General features: G+C 34.0%; 6 protein-coding genes across 6 annotated transcripts; 2 read left to right on the top strand and 4 right to left on the bottom strand.

The window, feature by feature from the left end:
• Nucleotides 1–1,622: 1,622 nt before the first annotated feature.
• On the bottom strand, nt 1,623–2,071 carry LOC130666054 (histone H2B-like). Its single transcript, XM_057466707.1, has one exon. It carries the CDS (start codon nt 2,045–2,047, stop codon nt 1,673–1,675), a length of 375 nt encoding a protein of 124 aa, XP_057322690.1. The 5' UTR covers nt 2,048–2,071; the 3' UTR covers nt 1,623–1,672.
• A 312-nt stretch (nt 2,072–2,383) lies between these two features.
• Nucleotides 2,384–2,838, top strand: LOC130666053 (histone H2A). Its single transcript, XM_057466706.1, has one exon. It carries the CDS (start codon nt 2,426–2,428, stop codon nt 2,801–2,803), a length of 378 nt encoding a protein of 125 aa, XP_057322689.1. The 5' UTR covers nt 2,384–2,425; the 3' UTR covers nt 2,804–2,838.
• A 2,044-nt stretch (nt 2,839–4,882) lies between these two features.
• On the bottom strand, nt 4,883–5,354 carry LOC130666051 (histone H3). The gene has a single exon (XM_057466704.1). It carries the CDS (start codon nt 5,318–5,320, stop codon nt 4,910–4,912), a length of 411 nt encoding a protein of 136 aa, XP_057322687.1. The 5' UTR covers nt 5,321–5,354; the 3' UTR covers nt 4,883–4,909.
• A 265-nt stretch (nt 5,355–5,619) lies between these two features.
• On the top strand, nt 5,620–6,018 carry LOC130666055 (histone H4). Its single transcript, XM_057466708.1, has one exon. The coding sequence runs from the start codon at nt 5,647–5,649 to the stop codon at nt 5,956–5,958; it is 312 nt and encodes a 103-aa protein (XP_057322691.1). The 5' UTR covers nt 5,620–5,646; the 3' UTR covers nt 5,959–6,018.
• A 934-nt stretch (nt 6,019–6,952) lies between these two features.
• LOC130664964 (histone H1-III-like) lies at nt 6,953–7,995 on the bottom strand. Its single transcript, XM_057465171.1, has one exon. The coding sequence runs from the start codon at nt 7,936–7,938 to the stop codon at nt 7,279–7,281; it is 660 nt and encodes a 219-aa protein (XP_057321154.1). The 5' UTR covers nt 7,939–7,995; the 3' UTR covers nt 6,953–7,278.
• Nucleotides 7,996–14,339: 6,344 nt separating this feature from the next.
• LOC130664757 (histone H2B-like) lies at nt 14,340–14,865 on the bottom strand. The gene has a single exon (XM_057464845.1). It carries the CDS (start codon nt 14,839–14,841, stop codon nt 14,467–14,469), a length of 375 nt encoding a protein of 124 aa, XP_057320828.1. The 5' UTR covers nt 14,842–14,865; the 3' UTR covers nt 14,340–14,466.
• Between the last annotated feature and the right edge of the window lie 6 nt (nt 14,866–14,871).

The following is a 14,871-nucleotide window of genomic DNA, read 5'->3' as shown; positions in this document are numbered from 1 at the left end:
TATACGTGCTTCATCGATTTTCGAGTCGCGGTCACCAGAGTTTCGTTGAAATCGCAGGCAACAATCTTCAACGAAGCTTCAATACTCGGCATTTTTTGTATGATGCAGTCCCAGACTGCAGCATACGTTTCTTCGGTGTTTGCACTACATATAACGAAGAATCCAGGAACTCCCTAAAAAGGAATAATTTTGTGTAAAAAAATGCAGGGAAATGTGGGACAAAACAAAATGGTGAGGCTTAAATGTTAAAGTTTACTCGGTTAAATTTTAAAAAATCAAAAGTCATCAGCTGCACAGCTTCTGGCATTGTTGGAAGTGACTGAAAAAATAGATTTTCATATAAATTAAAGGTTATTAAAAAAAATCCTACATTTTTAGGTGAATTCCGAAAGAGAGAATTGGCAAAAAATAGCCATACACTCAGGAAAATAAATAATAAAAACTATCTAGTTATGGTGAAATTTCTATCATCAATCCGACAGTAGTGAATATTATCTAGATGATTGTATATATTATCTTGATCGTAATATTCACCATATTTATAATAATTGTTATAATTCTGAATGTTACCCAGAGTTAATTATCATTATTATTCTAAATAGTTAAATTTATGATCCAGATGGTAACAGTTACCATCAGAAATTGTAATTCTTACGATCCTCATAGTAACTGTTACGAAATTTATGGCAGAAGCAAATATTATCATCCTGATAGTAACTGTTACGAAATTTATTAAAAAAGTTATCATCCAATAATTATTAATTCTATTAAAAAAAATTATAACACTATCTATTTTTGCATTGGAAAATGCTCTAATCATTCTAGCTGATTGGAATTGAAAATTTAGCATAATAAACACGATTACTTAATTTTCTGAGAGTAAGACAAGAATAAAGCAAATTGAAGCTCGAAGTTTCTAATATTTATAAATAAATTTTGAGCTTACCCTACTGGAACAATCGATTGAAACCTCGTCAACAGATTTAAAATTCCGTAACATTTTATTGTTCCCCAAAAAACTGCGGTTTCTTTCTTTTCGAAGTCGAGTGAAATACAACACCGATAAAGACTTTGTCGCAGTTTATATTTCTTAAATACTTGATGAATTGCGATATATTCTTCGGAATAGCAGGTCGTTCAGCATTGCGTCGCCTTAAAATTATTTGCTTAGCTGCGTCCTTTGTCATTTGCACAGCAGGAAATCTGAAAAAAAATATATATTGCATTAAAATATACTGTTCTATTAAATTATACTCAGAAAAAAAGGATTTTAATTTGGAGGATTTTAAGTCAATTTTCAAACAAATTATGATTTAACAAAAAACAAGCAATTTTTTTTAAATAACTCGTAACTTCTTTTCGGTTGGGTAAAAAACTTTGAAAAAATTCTGAAAACTGTTTCCAATAATGCAGAGAAAGATATAGAAATTTCAGAAAAGTCCAAAAGAGTCGATGTCAAATGTGGTCGATTTGGCATGGAATGCCCCATATATACACCGAGTGTATAGTTTAAATGATTTAATTATAAATCAATTCGATGACGTCAATAATATATTAACGGAGTTGATATTTTTTTTCAGATATTGATTAAAAACTGAGGAGTAATATACGTTTTAAAAAATTTGGTGGCCCTGAAAAGGGCCGTTTGGTTTATTGATTTAGATCAGGAAATTTATTTGGAGCTGGTGTATTTGGTGACAGCTTTGGTTCCTTCAGAGACGGCGTGCTTGGCCAATTCACCAGGAAGCAGAAGACGAACTGCAGTTTGGATCTCCCGGGAGGTGATGGTTGACCTCTTGTTGTAGTGCGCAAGTCTTGAAGCTTCGGCAGCGATACGCTCGAAGATGTCGTTGACGAAACTGTTCATGATGCTCATGGCTTTACTGGAAACTCCAGTGTCGGGATGAACTTGTTTCAACACTTTGTAGATGTAGATGGCGTAACTTTCCTTACGCTTCTTCTTGCGTCCTTTCTTGTCACTCTTAGTGATGTTTTTCTGGGCTTTACCAGACTTCTTGACGGCTTTACCACTTGCTTTCGGAGGCATGATGACGGAGCGATAAGTTGACTATTAGAGAGTAGTCGGACTGTGGCAAAAATTTTTTTTCGAGGTGATGCCATAACTTTTGAATCGGTAACTGCGAGGCCAATGGAATTGCGTAAAAGTAAGTAGAGGGGATAAATGTAATCTTATTAGCGCGCTGGTACCGACGGCTTAAAAATAACAACAATAGTAATAAAATCGGGACCTGCGAGCCAATGAGAACGCAGAACTGGTGGAGGGGATAGAAACTCGTTCCGGATTGGGTCGCAGGTCCCGATGAAAAGTTGATAACACTCGATTTTTCGGCGCCATCTTGTATAACAAACCTAGAGTTCGCTCTGTTCATTTGTGTCACGTTTTTTAACCTCAAAACTTATCATCATGTCTGGTCGCGGTAAAGGAGGCAAAGTAAAGGGCAAGTCAAAGACCCGTTCAAGCCGTGCTGGACTCCAGTTCCCAGTCGGTCGTATCCACCGAATGTTGCGTAAAGGAAATTACGCAGAACGTGTTGGTGCTGGTGCTCCAGTCTACCTCGCAGCTGTAATGGAATATTTGGCCGCTGAAGTTCTCGAGTTGGCAGGCAACGCTGCTCGTGACAACAAGAAGACTCGTATCATCCCACGTCATCTCCAATTGGCCATCCGTAACGACGAAGAGTTAAACAAACTTCTCTCAGGAGTCACCATCGCTCAAGGTGGAGTCTTACCCAACATCCAAGCTGTCTTGTTGCCCAAGAAAACCGAAAAAAGCAGCTCATAAATTGAACATCAATTCAAATAACAAAAAAAAACGGCCCTTTTCAGGGCCACCAAATTTTTTAAAACGAAAGATTCTTATTCAAGTTTTATTATCCATCAAATTGATCTATCGTTACATTAACCTGTGACATCGATAAATTTTTTATCAACGAAGTCATAAGTTATCTTTGACATGGAATCCAATATAATCTATTGAAAATGCATTGTAATAAATCATGAGTGGGTTCGAATTTAATTTCAAATCTCGTTTCCAGCCACTTTTACTTTTCCCCAGACTCAACCCATCGCTATCATACACATATTCTTAACTGAATTTTTTTTTGAAACAAAACCTCTGTATATATATACAGACTACACATTGATACACTACTATCTAATCTAGCGAAGTACGCTTGAATATTCGTATAATATTCGTTTATTTACGAGAAAAACAGCCTGAACTTCCATTCGCTACCTAAGGGCAACGAAGTAGTACCATTCGAAGATTTGTATAATAGGGAAAAACGGACAAACTCCTCTTGAATATGTAATTTTTCTTTGCTCATAATATTCGATATTTATGTACGAAAACTATAGTATCCAAAATTAATCGGATTTGTTACGTTCATGTCGATGAAATAGGTTGTTATTTAGAGGGGTTTGCCCATTTTTCTCTATTACACAAATCCACGAACGGTACCACTTCGTTGCCCTTAGGTAGTGAATGGAAGTTCAGACCGAGTTTATCTCGTAAATAACCGAATATTATTCAAGTATTAAAGCGCACTGCGCTAGATTAGACAATAGTGCATCAATATAAAGCCTGTAGTTTATATTTAGAGGTTTTGTTTCTAAAAAACAAACTCAGCCGAAAACATCTGATGACCCCTTAAGCCAGCAATTGTTATTTACTGATGTCGGCAAGAGGGGGAACACTACCAAAACAATAGAAATCTGCAATACCGCCGTCGATATACATGGACTGTGGTATCTTCCATACTGGCCGTCTAGAGGTGGCGCTAGTTGTATTGTCTGTGGCCGGGGACTTAATGACAGTTGGGGCTTCTTGGTGGGGGTAGGGGGTAGATAATGTAGATTTGGGACCTGCATCATGGCGGAGGGGATATTAAGTAGGGGACATGGGATTGATAAAGAAGGTTTCAGAAGCCTGGATTGAAGTATAATAATGTAGATTTCAGGATGATAATATAAATTAAGGTGGATCTAGAGGTCCTTGCTCAAAGTAAGGATATTTGTTTACATTCCAGGTGACAAGCTAATGCTAGTTCATCTTTTGTCTATATTGTTGCTAAACTTATAATTAAGGGTAATAAATAGTATAAAACATAATTCCAAATCGCTCATAGGCTATTAGTTCTGATAACCTGAAATAAAAAATTTTGTTTACTTTATACAAATAAAGGCTCTATCTCGATTACATTTTTTAGGTATAAGAATCATTAATTTATCAAGTTTGAGCCATAAAATACCTTGTAAAGGTCGTGCATACATAAATAACAAAGGTTCATTATTTATGTACGAAAGTTATAGTTTATAAAATTAATCGGATTTATTACCGTTAAATATCAATTTGTTTATATTGTCAATAGGAATTTTCAATCAGGAATGAGTCTGTTGAATAAGATTTCATAAATTCATGTACACACATGTTATACCCGGAATGATAAATAAGAAACAATTCTGTAAATCAAATTCACTTGCATGTCGTTTTAGCACTGAAGTATTGAGACTAATAAAATTTTTTAATAGACTAATCTATGAAAATAATTATTAATAACTAATAAGAAATTTTCCCTACAACAGTCAGTCTTGGATTCTGATTGCTATGGTCAAATAATTTTCAAGGTAATTGAGAATACGGGATAAGTGGGAATATAACAATCAAGTTACCTGAACTCTCGAAGCAATAGCACTGGTATAATTAAGCTGTGGTCGATAGAAAGAAAATATGTTTTTCATTGTGGGGAAATCAGGTTTAATATAGTATTTTTTTTCTAAATCGTAATTAGTAAAGTAAATGAGAAACGAGTTAAATTTTCTTAGTTGGAAAAATTTGATGGCCCTGAAAAGGGCCGTTTGGTTTGTAAGTTTTGGAAGTTGGGATAACTTAGGCACGTTCTCCTCGAATACGACGAGCCAACTGGATGTCCTTGGGCATGATGGTGACACGCTTGGCGTGGATGGCGCAAAGGTTGGTGTCTTCGAAGAGACCAACTAAGTAGGCTTCGCTGGCTTCCTGGAGAGCCATCACAGCTGAGCTCTGGAATCGGAGATCAGTTTTGAAATCTTGGGCGATTTCACGAACCAGACGTTGGAATGGTAGTTTACGGATGAGAAGTTCCGTGCTCTTCTGGTAGCGACGAATTTCACGGAGAGCTACTGTGCCGGGACGGTAACGATGAGGCTTCTTGACTCCTCCGGTGGCTGGCGCACTCTTACGAGCGGCTTTGGTAGCCAGTTGTTTGCGTGGAGCCTTTCCACCAGTCGACTTACGAGCAGTTTGCTTAGTACGAGCCATTGCAAGGTAACGAGAGACTTAACGTAGCGATACGTTCAAGAGATTCAGGCGAATTAAAAAAATGGCGCTCGTTTTTGCCTTTTTGTCAACTTTCTCGCCGCGTGGCGCGTTCTGATTCGTTCATTTCTGGTAGAGGGGGATAATTTAAGGAACGTCTTTGTGATTAGTTCAAATTCAATGGTAGGAGAAAAATTCACCGATTCGTTGCAATCGAGCAGAGAGGGAAATCGTAAGAAAGTGCTTAAATACGGCTATTTTGGATTTCGAAGTCACAATTTCTCCAACTCTTGTTGACTAAACGTGTTCGTACTCTTAAACTAGTGAAAATGACTGGCCGTGGTAAAGGAGGAAAAGGATTGGGAAAAGGAGGAGCCAAGCGCCATCGTAAGGTTCTTCGTGATAACATCCAGGGTATAACTAAACCAGCGATCCGTCGTCTGGCTCGTCGTGGTGGAGTCAAGCGTATCTCCGGTCTGATTTACGAAGAGACCCGTGGAGTTCTCAAGGTCTTCCTTGAAAACGTGATCCGTGATGCTGTCACCTACACCGAGCACGCCAAGCGTAAGACCGTCACTGCTATGGACGTTGTCTACGCTCTGAAACGTCAAGGCCGTACTCTTTACGGTTTTGGAGGTTAATTTCATCATTCGACTCAGCAAATATCAATCAAACCAAACGGCCCTTTTCAGGGCCACCAAATTTTTCACACGTAAAAAATGAATCAAGTTATTAAATTTTAGATCCCATTGTAATTCTAATTTAACAGTAACTAAATAATAATTCTTCGATTTCTCCAATACTTACATTTCGACCTAACTACCCAGTTCCAACACCTATGAAATGTCGATCTGTTTCAAGACAATGAAAAAAATCCTGACTCGACCTTTCAATATCTTCTAGTATCTAATAATTTCATTGTTTATAAGTGAATCGAAAATTACTTTCTATTCAGCTAAAGTTCGCTCTCGCCACACCACCTGAGAACGCCGCGCCTCACCAGTAGGTCGGCAGCACTTGCCGATATCGACCGCTGCGCGCGAAATTTCAGCCAATAATAAAATCTATAATTCAAATTGATTAGTTCCAAAATTACACAAAAGAGCTGCGACATGAAACGCACTCATTGGCTGAAGTTCCTAGATGCCACTGGAATTTTCTCATTGGCTGAAAAATCATCTGCGACTTCTACTAATTTTCCCATTGGTCAATCTCTCTGACCCCACTAGGAAAAAGGAAAAAGCTCTTAACCGGTGATTTTTTCCGCTTGTGAGTAGAAGTACCGTTTTTGGCCACTTAGAAATTTTGAATAAAATAATTTGGAAAATACGCAACAACATAATTAATTTTTTTAAATGTGATTGAAGATATTTTTATCACACTATTGCAATAAATTTTTTTTTGTACGTTTTCATTATTTAAAATTAAGTATTAAATATCCAAAAATGGAACAGAGGTCACAAATGGAACTTTTACCTTATATTCCAAATCTATATTCTACTGATTACTTGTAATAATTACTGGTTTCTAATTTATCAATTTTAAATTACTGAAGCAAATTCATTTTTCTTTAATGATTATTTACAGTTTTGAATATAGTTAGTATAAATAAGTTTGGTGGAAGTATGAAGTGAAATGAAATTTTATGGCATGAATCAAATTGTAACAGACCTAAAAATATAAATAATAAAAAAACTAAAAGTCTCAATTGAAGTAATTAGAAAAATAGGTAACTTGTTTAAGGAGATGAGATAAACTATCGAAATTTACATGGACACCTGCGTAATGATCAAAATATTATTTAGGAATTGTAATTATTAAGGGTCAACAGAGGAAGATCGTGGGTGATCGATATCTTGAACTATTTCTAAATCTCAAAGAGTTCTTTACGTTTTAAAAAATTTGTTTGGCCCTGAAAAGGGCCGTTTGTTTTTAAATGTATATGCAAATGGATTGAGTATTTAATTCCTGACTGCAGGTGCTTTCCTAGCTGCAGGTTTAGCTGCTTTTGGAGCCGCAACTTTCTTGGGTTTAGGTGACTTAGGTTTAGCTGTTGGAGCCTTGGCAGCTTTCTTGGCTTTTGGAGAAGCAGCAGCTTTAGTTTTAGCTGGTGCTTTGGCGGCTGGTTTCTTGGGCTCAGATTTTTTAACTGGTGCTTTTTTGGGCGATGCAGGCTTCTTGACAGCTTTGGCTTCACCGGTTGCTTTCTTGGCTGCTGGTTTTTTGGCAGCTGCAGGTTTCTTTGCAGCAGCGGGTTTCTTCGCGGCAGCTTTAGGTTTAGGTGCAGCTTTTTCAACTGGAAGTTTGAATGATCCAGATGCGCCTTTTCCTTTGGTTTGAACCAGAGTTCCCTTGATGACGGCGGCCTTGAGGAACTTCTTGATGAACGGTGCTTGCCTTTCAACATCAACCTTGTAGGTTGCAGCGATATACTTCTTGATGGCCTGAAGAGATGATCCCCCACGTTCACCAAGAGATTTGATGGCAGCAGTGACCATGTCTGCAGCACTTGGATGAGTTGCCTTCGTTGCTGGTTTCTTGGCAGCAGCTTTTTTGGGCGAGTCGACTTTGGCCGGAGCCTTCTCTTCAACTAGAGCTGGAGATACAGATGTCTCAGTCATCTTTACGAATATTAGTTCAAGTAAAACTTTGAGTAAACCCAAGAATAGCTTCTAAAAACTGACGTTAGTAGATTGTGGCGCCACCTCCACTGAACGCAGACCCAACCCTGTCACGCGGACCATGGAGAGAGACTGCTTTGTGACTCACCAGAATCATGTCAACAAATTTTACTCAGCGGTGTTCAAGCCTCACATTTATTTACATTTTTTAAAATATATCTCTTGGAATTTATGATAAGTAATTTTTTTTTCTGCTAACAAAATGTTTGATAATAATTTACAAAAATTTATTTCACTAAAAAATTAATATATATCTAGTGTGATTGGCATTTTGTCAGAACACTATGGGTTCGGAAACTATGAATGCCGCTCTAATAACTTAAATTAATAATAATATATAAACATAATCATCATATAAATAATTATGAAAGATACCTCGATGTTTATCGATCTTAAAAAAAATATCATACCAATCAAACCATACATTATTACATGTAATTTAAATATATACACTCGGGTCTTACGAACAAAGATCACGCCCCTTGTAGGAAAAAAAATATTGACAACGGGGCCAGTCTTGGCACAATACTGGGCTACCGAGGCTCGGCCTCCCAAGGTTGGTCCGAGATCCGACCAACGTTCAAGTGACGAGGCTTGGTTTGCCAGTCTTGGGCCAAGTTTCAGCCAATGCTCAAGTGACAAGCCTTGGTTTGCCAGTCTTGGGCCAAGATGGTGCATTTATTTCCTGTAAAAAATTTCTGCTGTGAAATTGGTTCCCGAGGGTTTTACATGGTGACCTTGGTGTGAAATATCGAACAATGTCTTCTTAACATGGAGTTATTGCAATTTTACACAGCAGAAGATGTTATTAGCTTAAAATTCATACGTTGCCCGATCATATGATCTGTAATTAAAAATTACCCAATAACTGTTTTTTATACTAAAATTTATTAAATTAACTTTAACTACAAAAAATTATTCGCTACCTTTCTTTAGTAATGAGTTAAAATAATTACAATTAATAACTAAACTATCAAAAAAATTGGTCAGGTTTTTTTCATTGAAAGAATTATTCATTACAAGTTACAGTATAATCATTAATTAAATGTCAATTGCAGACTAACAATGATAAATAAACCTTTGTTATTGATATTTGTACGACCTTTACAAGGTTTTTCATGGTGCAAACTTGATAAATTTACGATTTTTATACCTAGCTAATGTAATTGAGAGAGAGCCCTTAAGTGTATATCCTGTTTAGAAAATTAACAAAAACGACAGGTTTTTTTTCTCTTAATATCCTGTCAATTTTCATTGCTTAATAAAAAACAAAATAATTTGACAAGTCAAATTATTGTATTTTAGCACTTTAACTTCCTGTTACGAAAATTTAAAAAATACGGGATATTATTGTTTAAGCATTAATTTACTAATTTTCTTTTTTTCATATTATTAGAACTCATGAGTTATTTGTCTGAAAATTAATTGTTTGTTGTTGAAGGCTTTACCGTTGTGTTGGATACTGATGAAAAAAAAACTACTCATTCTGATGAAACAGGGTTGTCATTTTTTAAAAATCAAGTGGCACCGCACATCCATCCACAAATAATTATGACGGATTTTGAAAGCGGATTAAAAAATCCAATTCGATCGGTTTATCCACAAGCTGTTCATACTGGGTGTTACTTTCATTTTTGTCAGGTTGGTTTTAAAAGAGCATTTATTATTTGCATAATTTTATTAGAGCAGAAAAAAAATATTTTACTTTCATTAGAAACTTTTTTCATTTATTTATAGTATTGTATTGATTGTTTACCTTTAGGCGATTACAAAAAGATTAAAGCAGCTTGGGCTGCTAGAATTGATTCGCCATAGGAAATATGGACAAATATTTGTTAGGAAAATTATGGCATTGCCTTTATTGCCTCCAGGAGATGCAGAGCAAGGGTTCACTGTTAAAAATAATTTGAAAATTACAATACAAAAGGAATTGAATTTTCATAACTAGATATTTGAATAGTATTTTCAATAAAAAAAGCTTCAAATTTAATATACGTAATTCAATAATCAAGCTGGTATTTAAAATTAAGATAAAAAATATGAATTTTAAAAAACGTACTTAAAATTTATATTTGATTTTTAAATTTTCAAACCAAGTATTGAAAATTCTAAGACATATTGAATTTTAATAATTCCAATTGAAATTTCATAATACTTTTTTGAAAATTCAAATGCTTGTATATGAAATTTCTGCGCGTGACGTGCTGCGCGTTCAGTAATCAAGGATTGTGTAGTGAAATATATAATATCTGTGTGAGTAATGTGAGCGGTGTACATCAGACTTTATTATTGTTGAGTTTTTCATTCCTTAATAATAAAAAGTAAATAAAACTTGTGACTGAACTGAACACCATTGACAGTATGATAAATGATAAAATGATACAGTATTAAATGTGATATACTGCTAAAATAATTGTTTGAATTTTTAAAACATTGTATATAACGCAATAAACACATACAATTGTGTTTGAAATTTCATTGTAATGATCGTATAGAATTTAAAATACACGCTTTTGAATTTTCAAATAAACGCTTCAGATTTCCAAATACATTTATTTAAAAATTAAAAAAAAAGTATTTGAAAATTAAAAAAAAAGTATTTAAATATTAAAAAACTTGTATTTAAAAATTCAAAAAAAAGTATTTGAAAATCCAAAGTGTTAATTTGAAAATTCAAAGTGTTAATTTGAAAATTCAAAAACATGTATTTTAAATTCTATATGAAATTAGTAATGAAATTTCAAGCACAAATGTATGTGTTTATTGCGTTATATACAATGTTTTGAAAATTCAAACAATTTTTTTAACAGTGTTCAGATGGTTACAAGCTAATACTCTTTTAGAGATTTTGGGAATATTTCAAGAGTTTCTTTTGCATTTTAATGATCAATGGATCCGGATAGTGCCACCAACATCATGGAGCGTTTATCGCTGTATTCACTGCACTGATAACTTTACTGAAAGTTATCACAAAACTGCTAAAATTCGTTTCGGAGAACATCCTTCAATTTGGGATTTCACTGGTGAGAATTTAAAATTGATCGTTTATATTTACATATGTACTTTCACCGGTTTCAACTAAACCAAAAATTTACTCTGCATGGTATTTATCTATATCTACTCTTCTTCTATATACTGTAAATTCAAAAAAAAAAAAAAAAAATTATAAAAACTGACAATCGATTAACTTTACAGGCAGTCTCTGCACTCAAAATAAATCTATCGGTACGTTATTAAGCTCCGCGAGCTGAGATCATGAAACGTCTATACGTCTTCAGCTCTTATCTTAGCTCAAAAATTTAACATTTAACATATTTAGTTAATAACATTAATAACAAAAATAATACTTTTTTTTTTTTATTTAAATTTTGTAATTTACTTTACATATTGTGAATAATGAAAATTGCATAATCTCGATATTGTATTGGAATTACAATCTCAATTTAGTATTTTCAACTTCCTTTCTTAGTTTCCTCATTCTTTTAATTTTCTGTATTCTTTTTGTTTTCCTATGTCTAATATAGATCCTTTTTTTAGAGAACTTAAATAAATATGTTTTTATGAAATTCCATATTACAAAATAAAGTCTTATAATATTTATTAAAAAAGACAACTCAATCTTTTGTAATATAGTGTCTCATATACTTTTTCGTGTAGAGTATATTTTACACAATTTTTTGTTGAATTAATAAAATATTAATTGGATGTATTTCAGAACGCCTCACTCAGTTACAAGCTGTCACTCAAATAGAGTACATATCTCTACAAAATGGTTTAGATGTAAGTAGATCAGCACGGCCTCAAACAATCTGCACAAATTTAAAAATTGAAAAAGCCTAGAATTTATATCACGCGGAGTCATTAGACATCCCAAATTTCCTTGCATGTGCAAGTAATTTTTTGCGCGCATTCCAATGGGAATTTCAACAACCTGCCGAAAACCAAGTGGTAGCTAATCACCAAATTAACGTTGCTGGTATTAAATGCTATTGATTATTTTTTTCGCGTTTATAATTTATGAAAATACACTCATTCAAAAAATTAAAAGAGCAGATAAATTTTTTAATTTTGTGAGTGTTGGTCGTTTTAAAAAACAAAAAAAAGTATTTCGAAACTTTCTAGTTTTCGAAACTTAACATGAAATATTTTTTTTTTATTGGAAAATTTGTCTGGAGCCTAAATATAATTTTGGAAATGGAAAAAATTTTAAAAAACATTCTGTTGAGTTATATTTTTTCACCTGACACCGAGATTGATTGACTGAAAAATTTTTCATTTTAGGATTTAAAAACTATTGACATTAAAAGCTTCCAATAACTTGTTTTGCTTCTTGAAATAAACACTGCTCACTCAAGTAGAGCTTTTTAAAGTTCACTAAAAGATATAGAAATGTATATACTTCCTTAACTCTTTGACTGAGTGTGTATTTCGTTTAGGTTAAGGTAATAATAAATTTAATTAATCTAATTTTATTTTAGGTAATGCTGTTAATGTGTTCCAAAACAATTACGACCATCTTTTAGTATTTTTAGAGCTCGACGTTTTAGACTATGTTCAGCGGTATATGTCAGTACGGCTATTGCGCTGTTCTACCGGTTGCTCGGGAGCATTGGAATAGTCTAGCTCAGAAAAAAGTCCTTGCTCCAAAAAATCTTTTCTTTCTGTGTTGTTAGAGAGCTTATCCTATCGATGCAGTAAAATTCGTCCTATCGCTGCAATAGGGCTAGTTTTATAGCTTTGATATGATAATTTGAATCTTACTTTCATGTAATGGAACCATGAACCTCGAATTTATACGTGCTTCATCGATTTTCGAGTCGCGGTCACCAGAGCTTCGTTGAAATCGCAGGCAACAATCTTCAACGAAGCTCGAATACTCGGCATTTTTTGTATGATGCAGTCCCAGACTGCAGCATACGTTTCTTCGGTGTTTGCACTACATATAACGAAGAATCCAGGAACTCCCTAAAAGGGAATAATTTTGTGTAAAAGAATGCAGGGAAATGTGGGACAAAACAAAATGGTGAGGCTTAAATGTTAAAGTTTACTCGGTTAAGTTTTTAAAAATCAAGTCATCAGCTGCACAGCTTCTGGCATTGTTGGAAGTGACTGAAAAAATAGATTTTCATATAAATTAAAGGTTATTAAAAAAAAATCCTACATTTGTAGGTGAATTCCAAAAGGGTGAATTGGCAAAAAATAGCCATACACTCAGGAAAATAAATAATAAAAACTATCTAGTTATGGTGAAATTTCTATCATCAATCCGACAGTAGTAAATATTATCTAGATGATTGTATATATTATCTAGATCGTAATATTCACCATATTTATAATAATTGTTATAATTCTGAATGTTACCTAGAGTTAATTATTATTATTATTCTAAATAGTTAAATTTATGATCCAGATGGTAACAGTTACCATCAGAAATTGTAATTATTACGATCCTAATAGTAACTGTTACGAAATTTATGGCAGAAGCAAATATTATCATCCTGATAGTAACTGTTACGAAATTTATTAAAAAAGTTATCATCCAATAATTTTTAATTCTATTAAAAAAAATTATAACATTATCTATTTTTGCATTGGAAAATGCTCTAATCATTCTAGCTGATTGGAATTGAAAATTTAGCATAATAAACACGATTACTTAATTTTCTGAGAGTAAGACAAGAATAAAGCAAATTGAAGCTCGAAGTTTTTAATATTTATAAATAACTTTTAAGCTTACCCTACTGGAACAATCGATTGAAACCTCGTCAACAGATTTAAAATTTCGTAACATTTTATTGTTCCCCAAAAAAACTGCGGTTTCTTTTTTTTCGAAGTCGAGTGAAATACAACACCGATAAAGATTTTGTCGCAGTTTATATTTCTTAAATACTTGATGAATTGCGATATATTCTTCGGAATAGCAGGTCGTTCAGCATTGCGTCGCCTTAAAATTATTTGCTTAGCTGCGTCCTTTGTCATTTGCACAGCAGGAAATCTGAAAAAAAAATATATTACATTAAAATATACTCAGAAAAAAAGGATTTTAGTTTGGAGGATTTTAAGTCAATTTTCAAACAAATTATGATTTAACAAAAAACAAGCAATTTTTTTTGAATAACTCGTAACTTCTTTTCGGTTGGGTAAAAAAATTTGAAAAAATTCTGAAAATTGTTTCCAATAATGCAGAGAAAGATATAGAAATTTCAGAAAAGTCAAAAAGAGTCGATGTCAAATGTGGTCGATTTGGCATGGGATGCCCCATATATACACCGAGTGTATAGTTTAAATGATTTAAAAATAAATCAACTTTTGATTTATTTATAAATCAATTCGATGACTTTAATAATATATTAACGGAGTTGATATTTTTTTTCAGATATTGATTTAAAACTGAGGAGAAATATACGTTTTAAAAAATTTGGTGGCCCTGAAAAGGGCCGTTTGGTTTATTGATTTAGATCAGGAAATTTATTTGGAGCTGGTGTATTTGGTGACAGCTTTGGTTCCTTCAGAGACGGCGTGCTTGGCCAATTCACCAGGAAGCAGAAGACGAACTGCAGTTTGGATCTCCCGGGAGGTGATGGTTGACCTCTTGTTGTAGTGCGCAAGTCTTGAAGCTTCGGCAGCGATACGCTCGAAGATGTCGTTGACGAAACTGTTCATGATGCTCATGGCTTTACTGGAAACTCCAGTGTCGGGATGAACTTGTTTCAACACTTTGTAGATGTAGATGGCGTAACTTTCCTTACGCTTCTTCTTGCGTCCTTTCTTGTCACTCTTAGTGATGTTTTTCTGGGCTTTACCAGACTTCTTAACGGCTTTACCACTTGCTTTGGGAGGCATGATGACGGAGCGATAGGTTGACTATTAGAG

Source organism: Microplitis mediator, chromosome 3 (assembly GCF_029852145.1).
Source record: "Microplitis mediator isolate UGA2020A chromosome 3, iyMicMedi2.1, whole genome shotgun sequence".
NCBI lineage: Eukaryota > Metazoa > Arthropoda > Insecta > Hymenoptera > Braconidae > Microplitis > Microplitis mediator.
Note: the sequence above shows the minus strand (reverse complement) of the source record. Positions and strands in the feature narration are given on the sequence as shown.

Bases quoted from the DNA above. Each gene is read 5' to 3' on its own strand.
- LOC130666054 (XM_057466707.1), bottom strand. From the start codon at position 2,047: ATGCCTCCGAAAGCAAGTGGTAAAGCCGTCAAGAAGTCTGGTAAAGCC.
- LOC130666055 (XM_057466708.1), top strand. From the start codon at position 5,647: ATGACTGGCCGTGGTAAAGGAGGAAAAGGATTGGGAAAAGGAGGAGCC.
- LOC130666053 (XM_057466706.1), top strand. From the start codon at position 2,426: ATGTCTGGTCGCGGTAAAGGAGGCAAAGTAAAGGGCAAGTCAAAGACC.
- LOC130664964 (XM_057465171.1), bottom strand. From the start codon at position 7,938: ATGACTGAGACATCTGTATCTCCAGCTCTAGTTGAAGAGAAGGCTCCG.
- LOC130664757 (XM_057464845.1), bottom strand. From the start codon at position 14,841: ATGCCTCCCAAAGCAAGTGGTAAAGCCGTTAAGAAGTCTGGTAAAGCC.
- LOC130666051 (XM_057466704.1), bottom strand. From the start codon at position 5,320: ATGGCTCGTACTAAGCAAACTGCTCGTAAGTCGACTGGTGGAAAGGCT.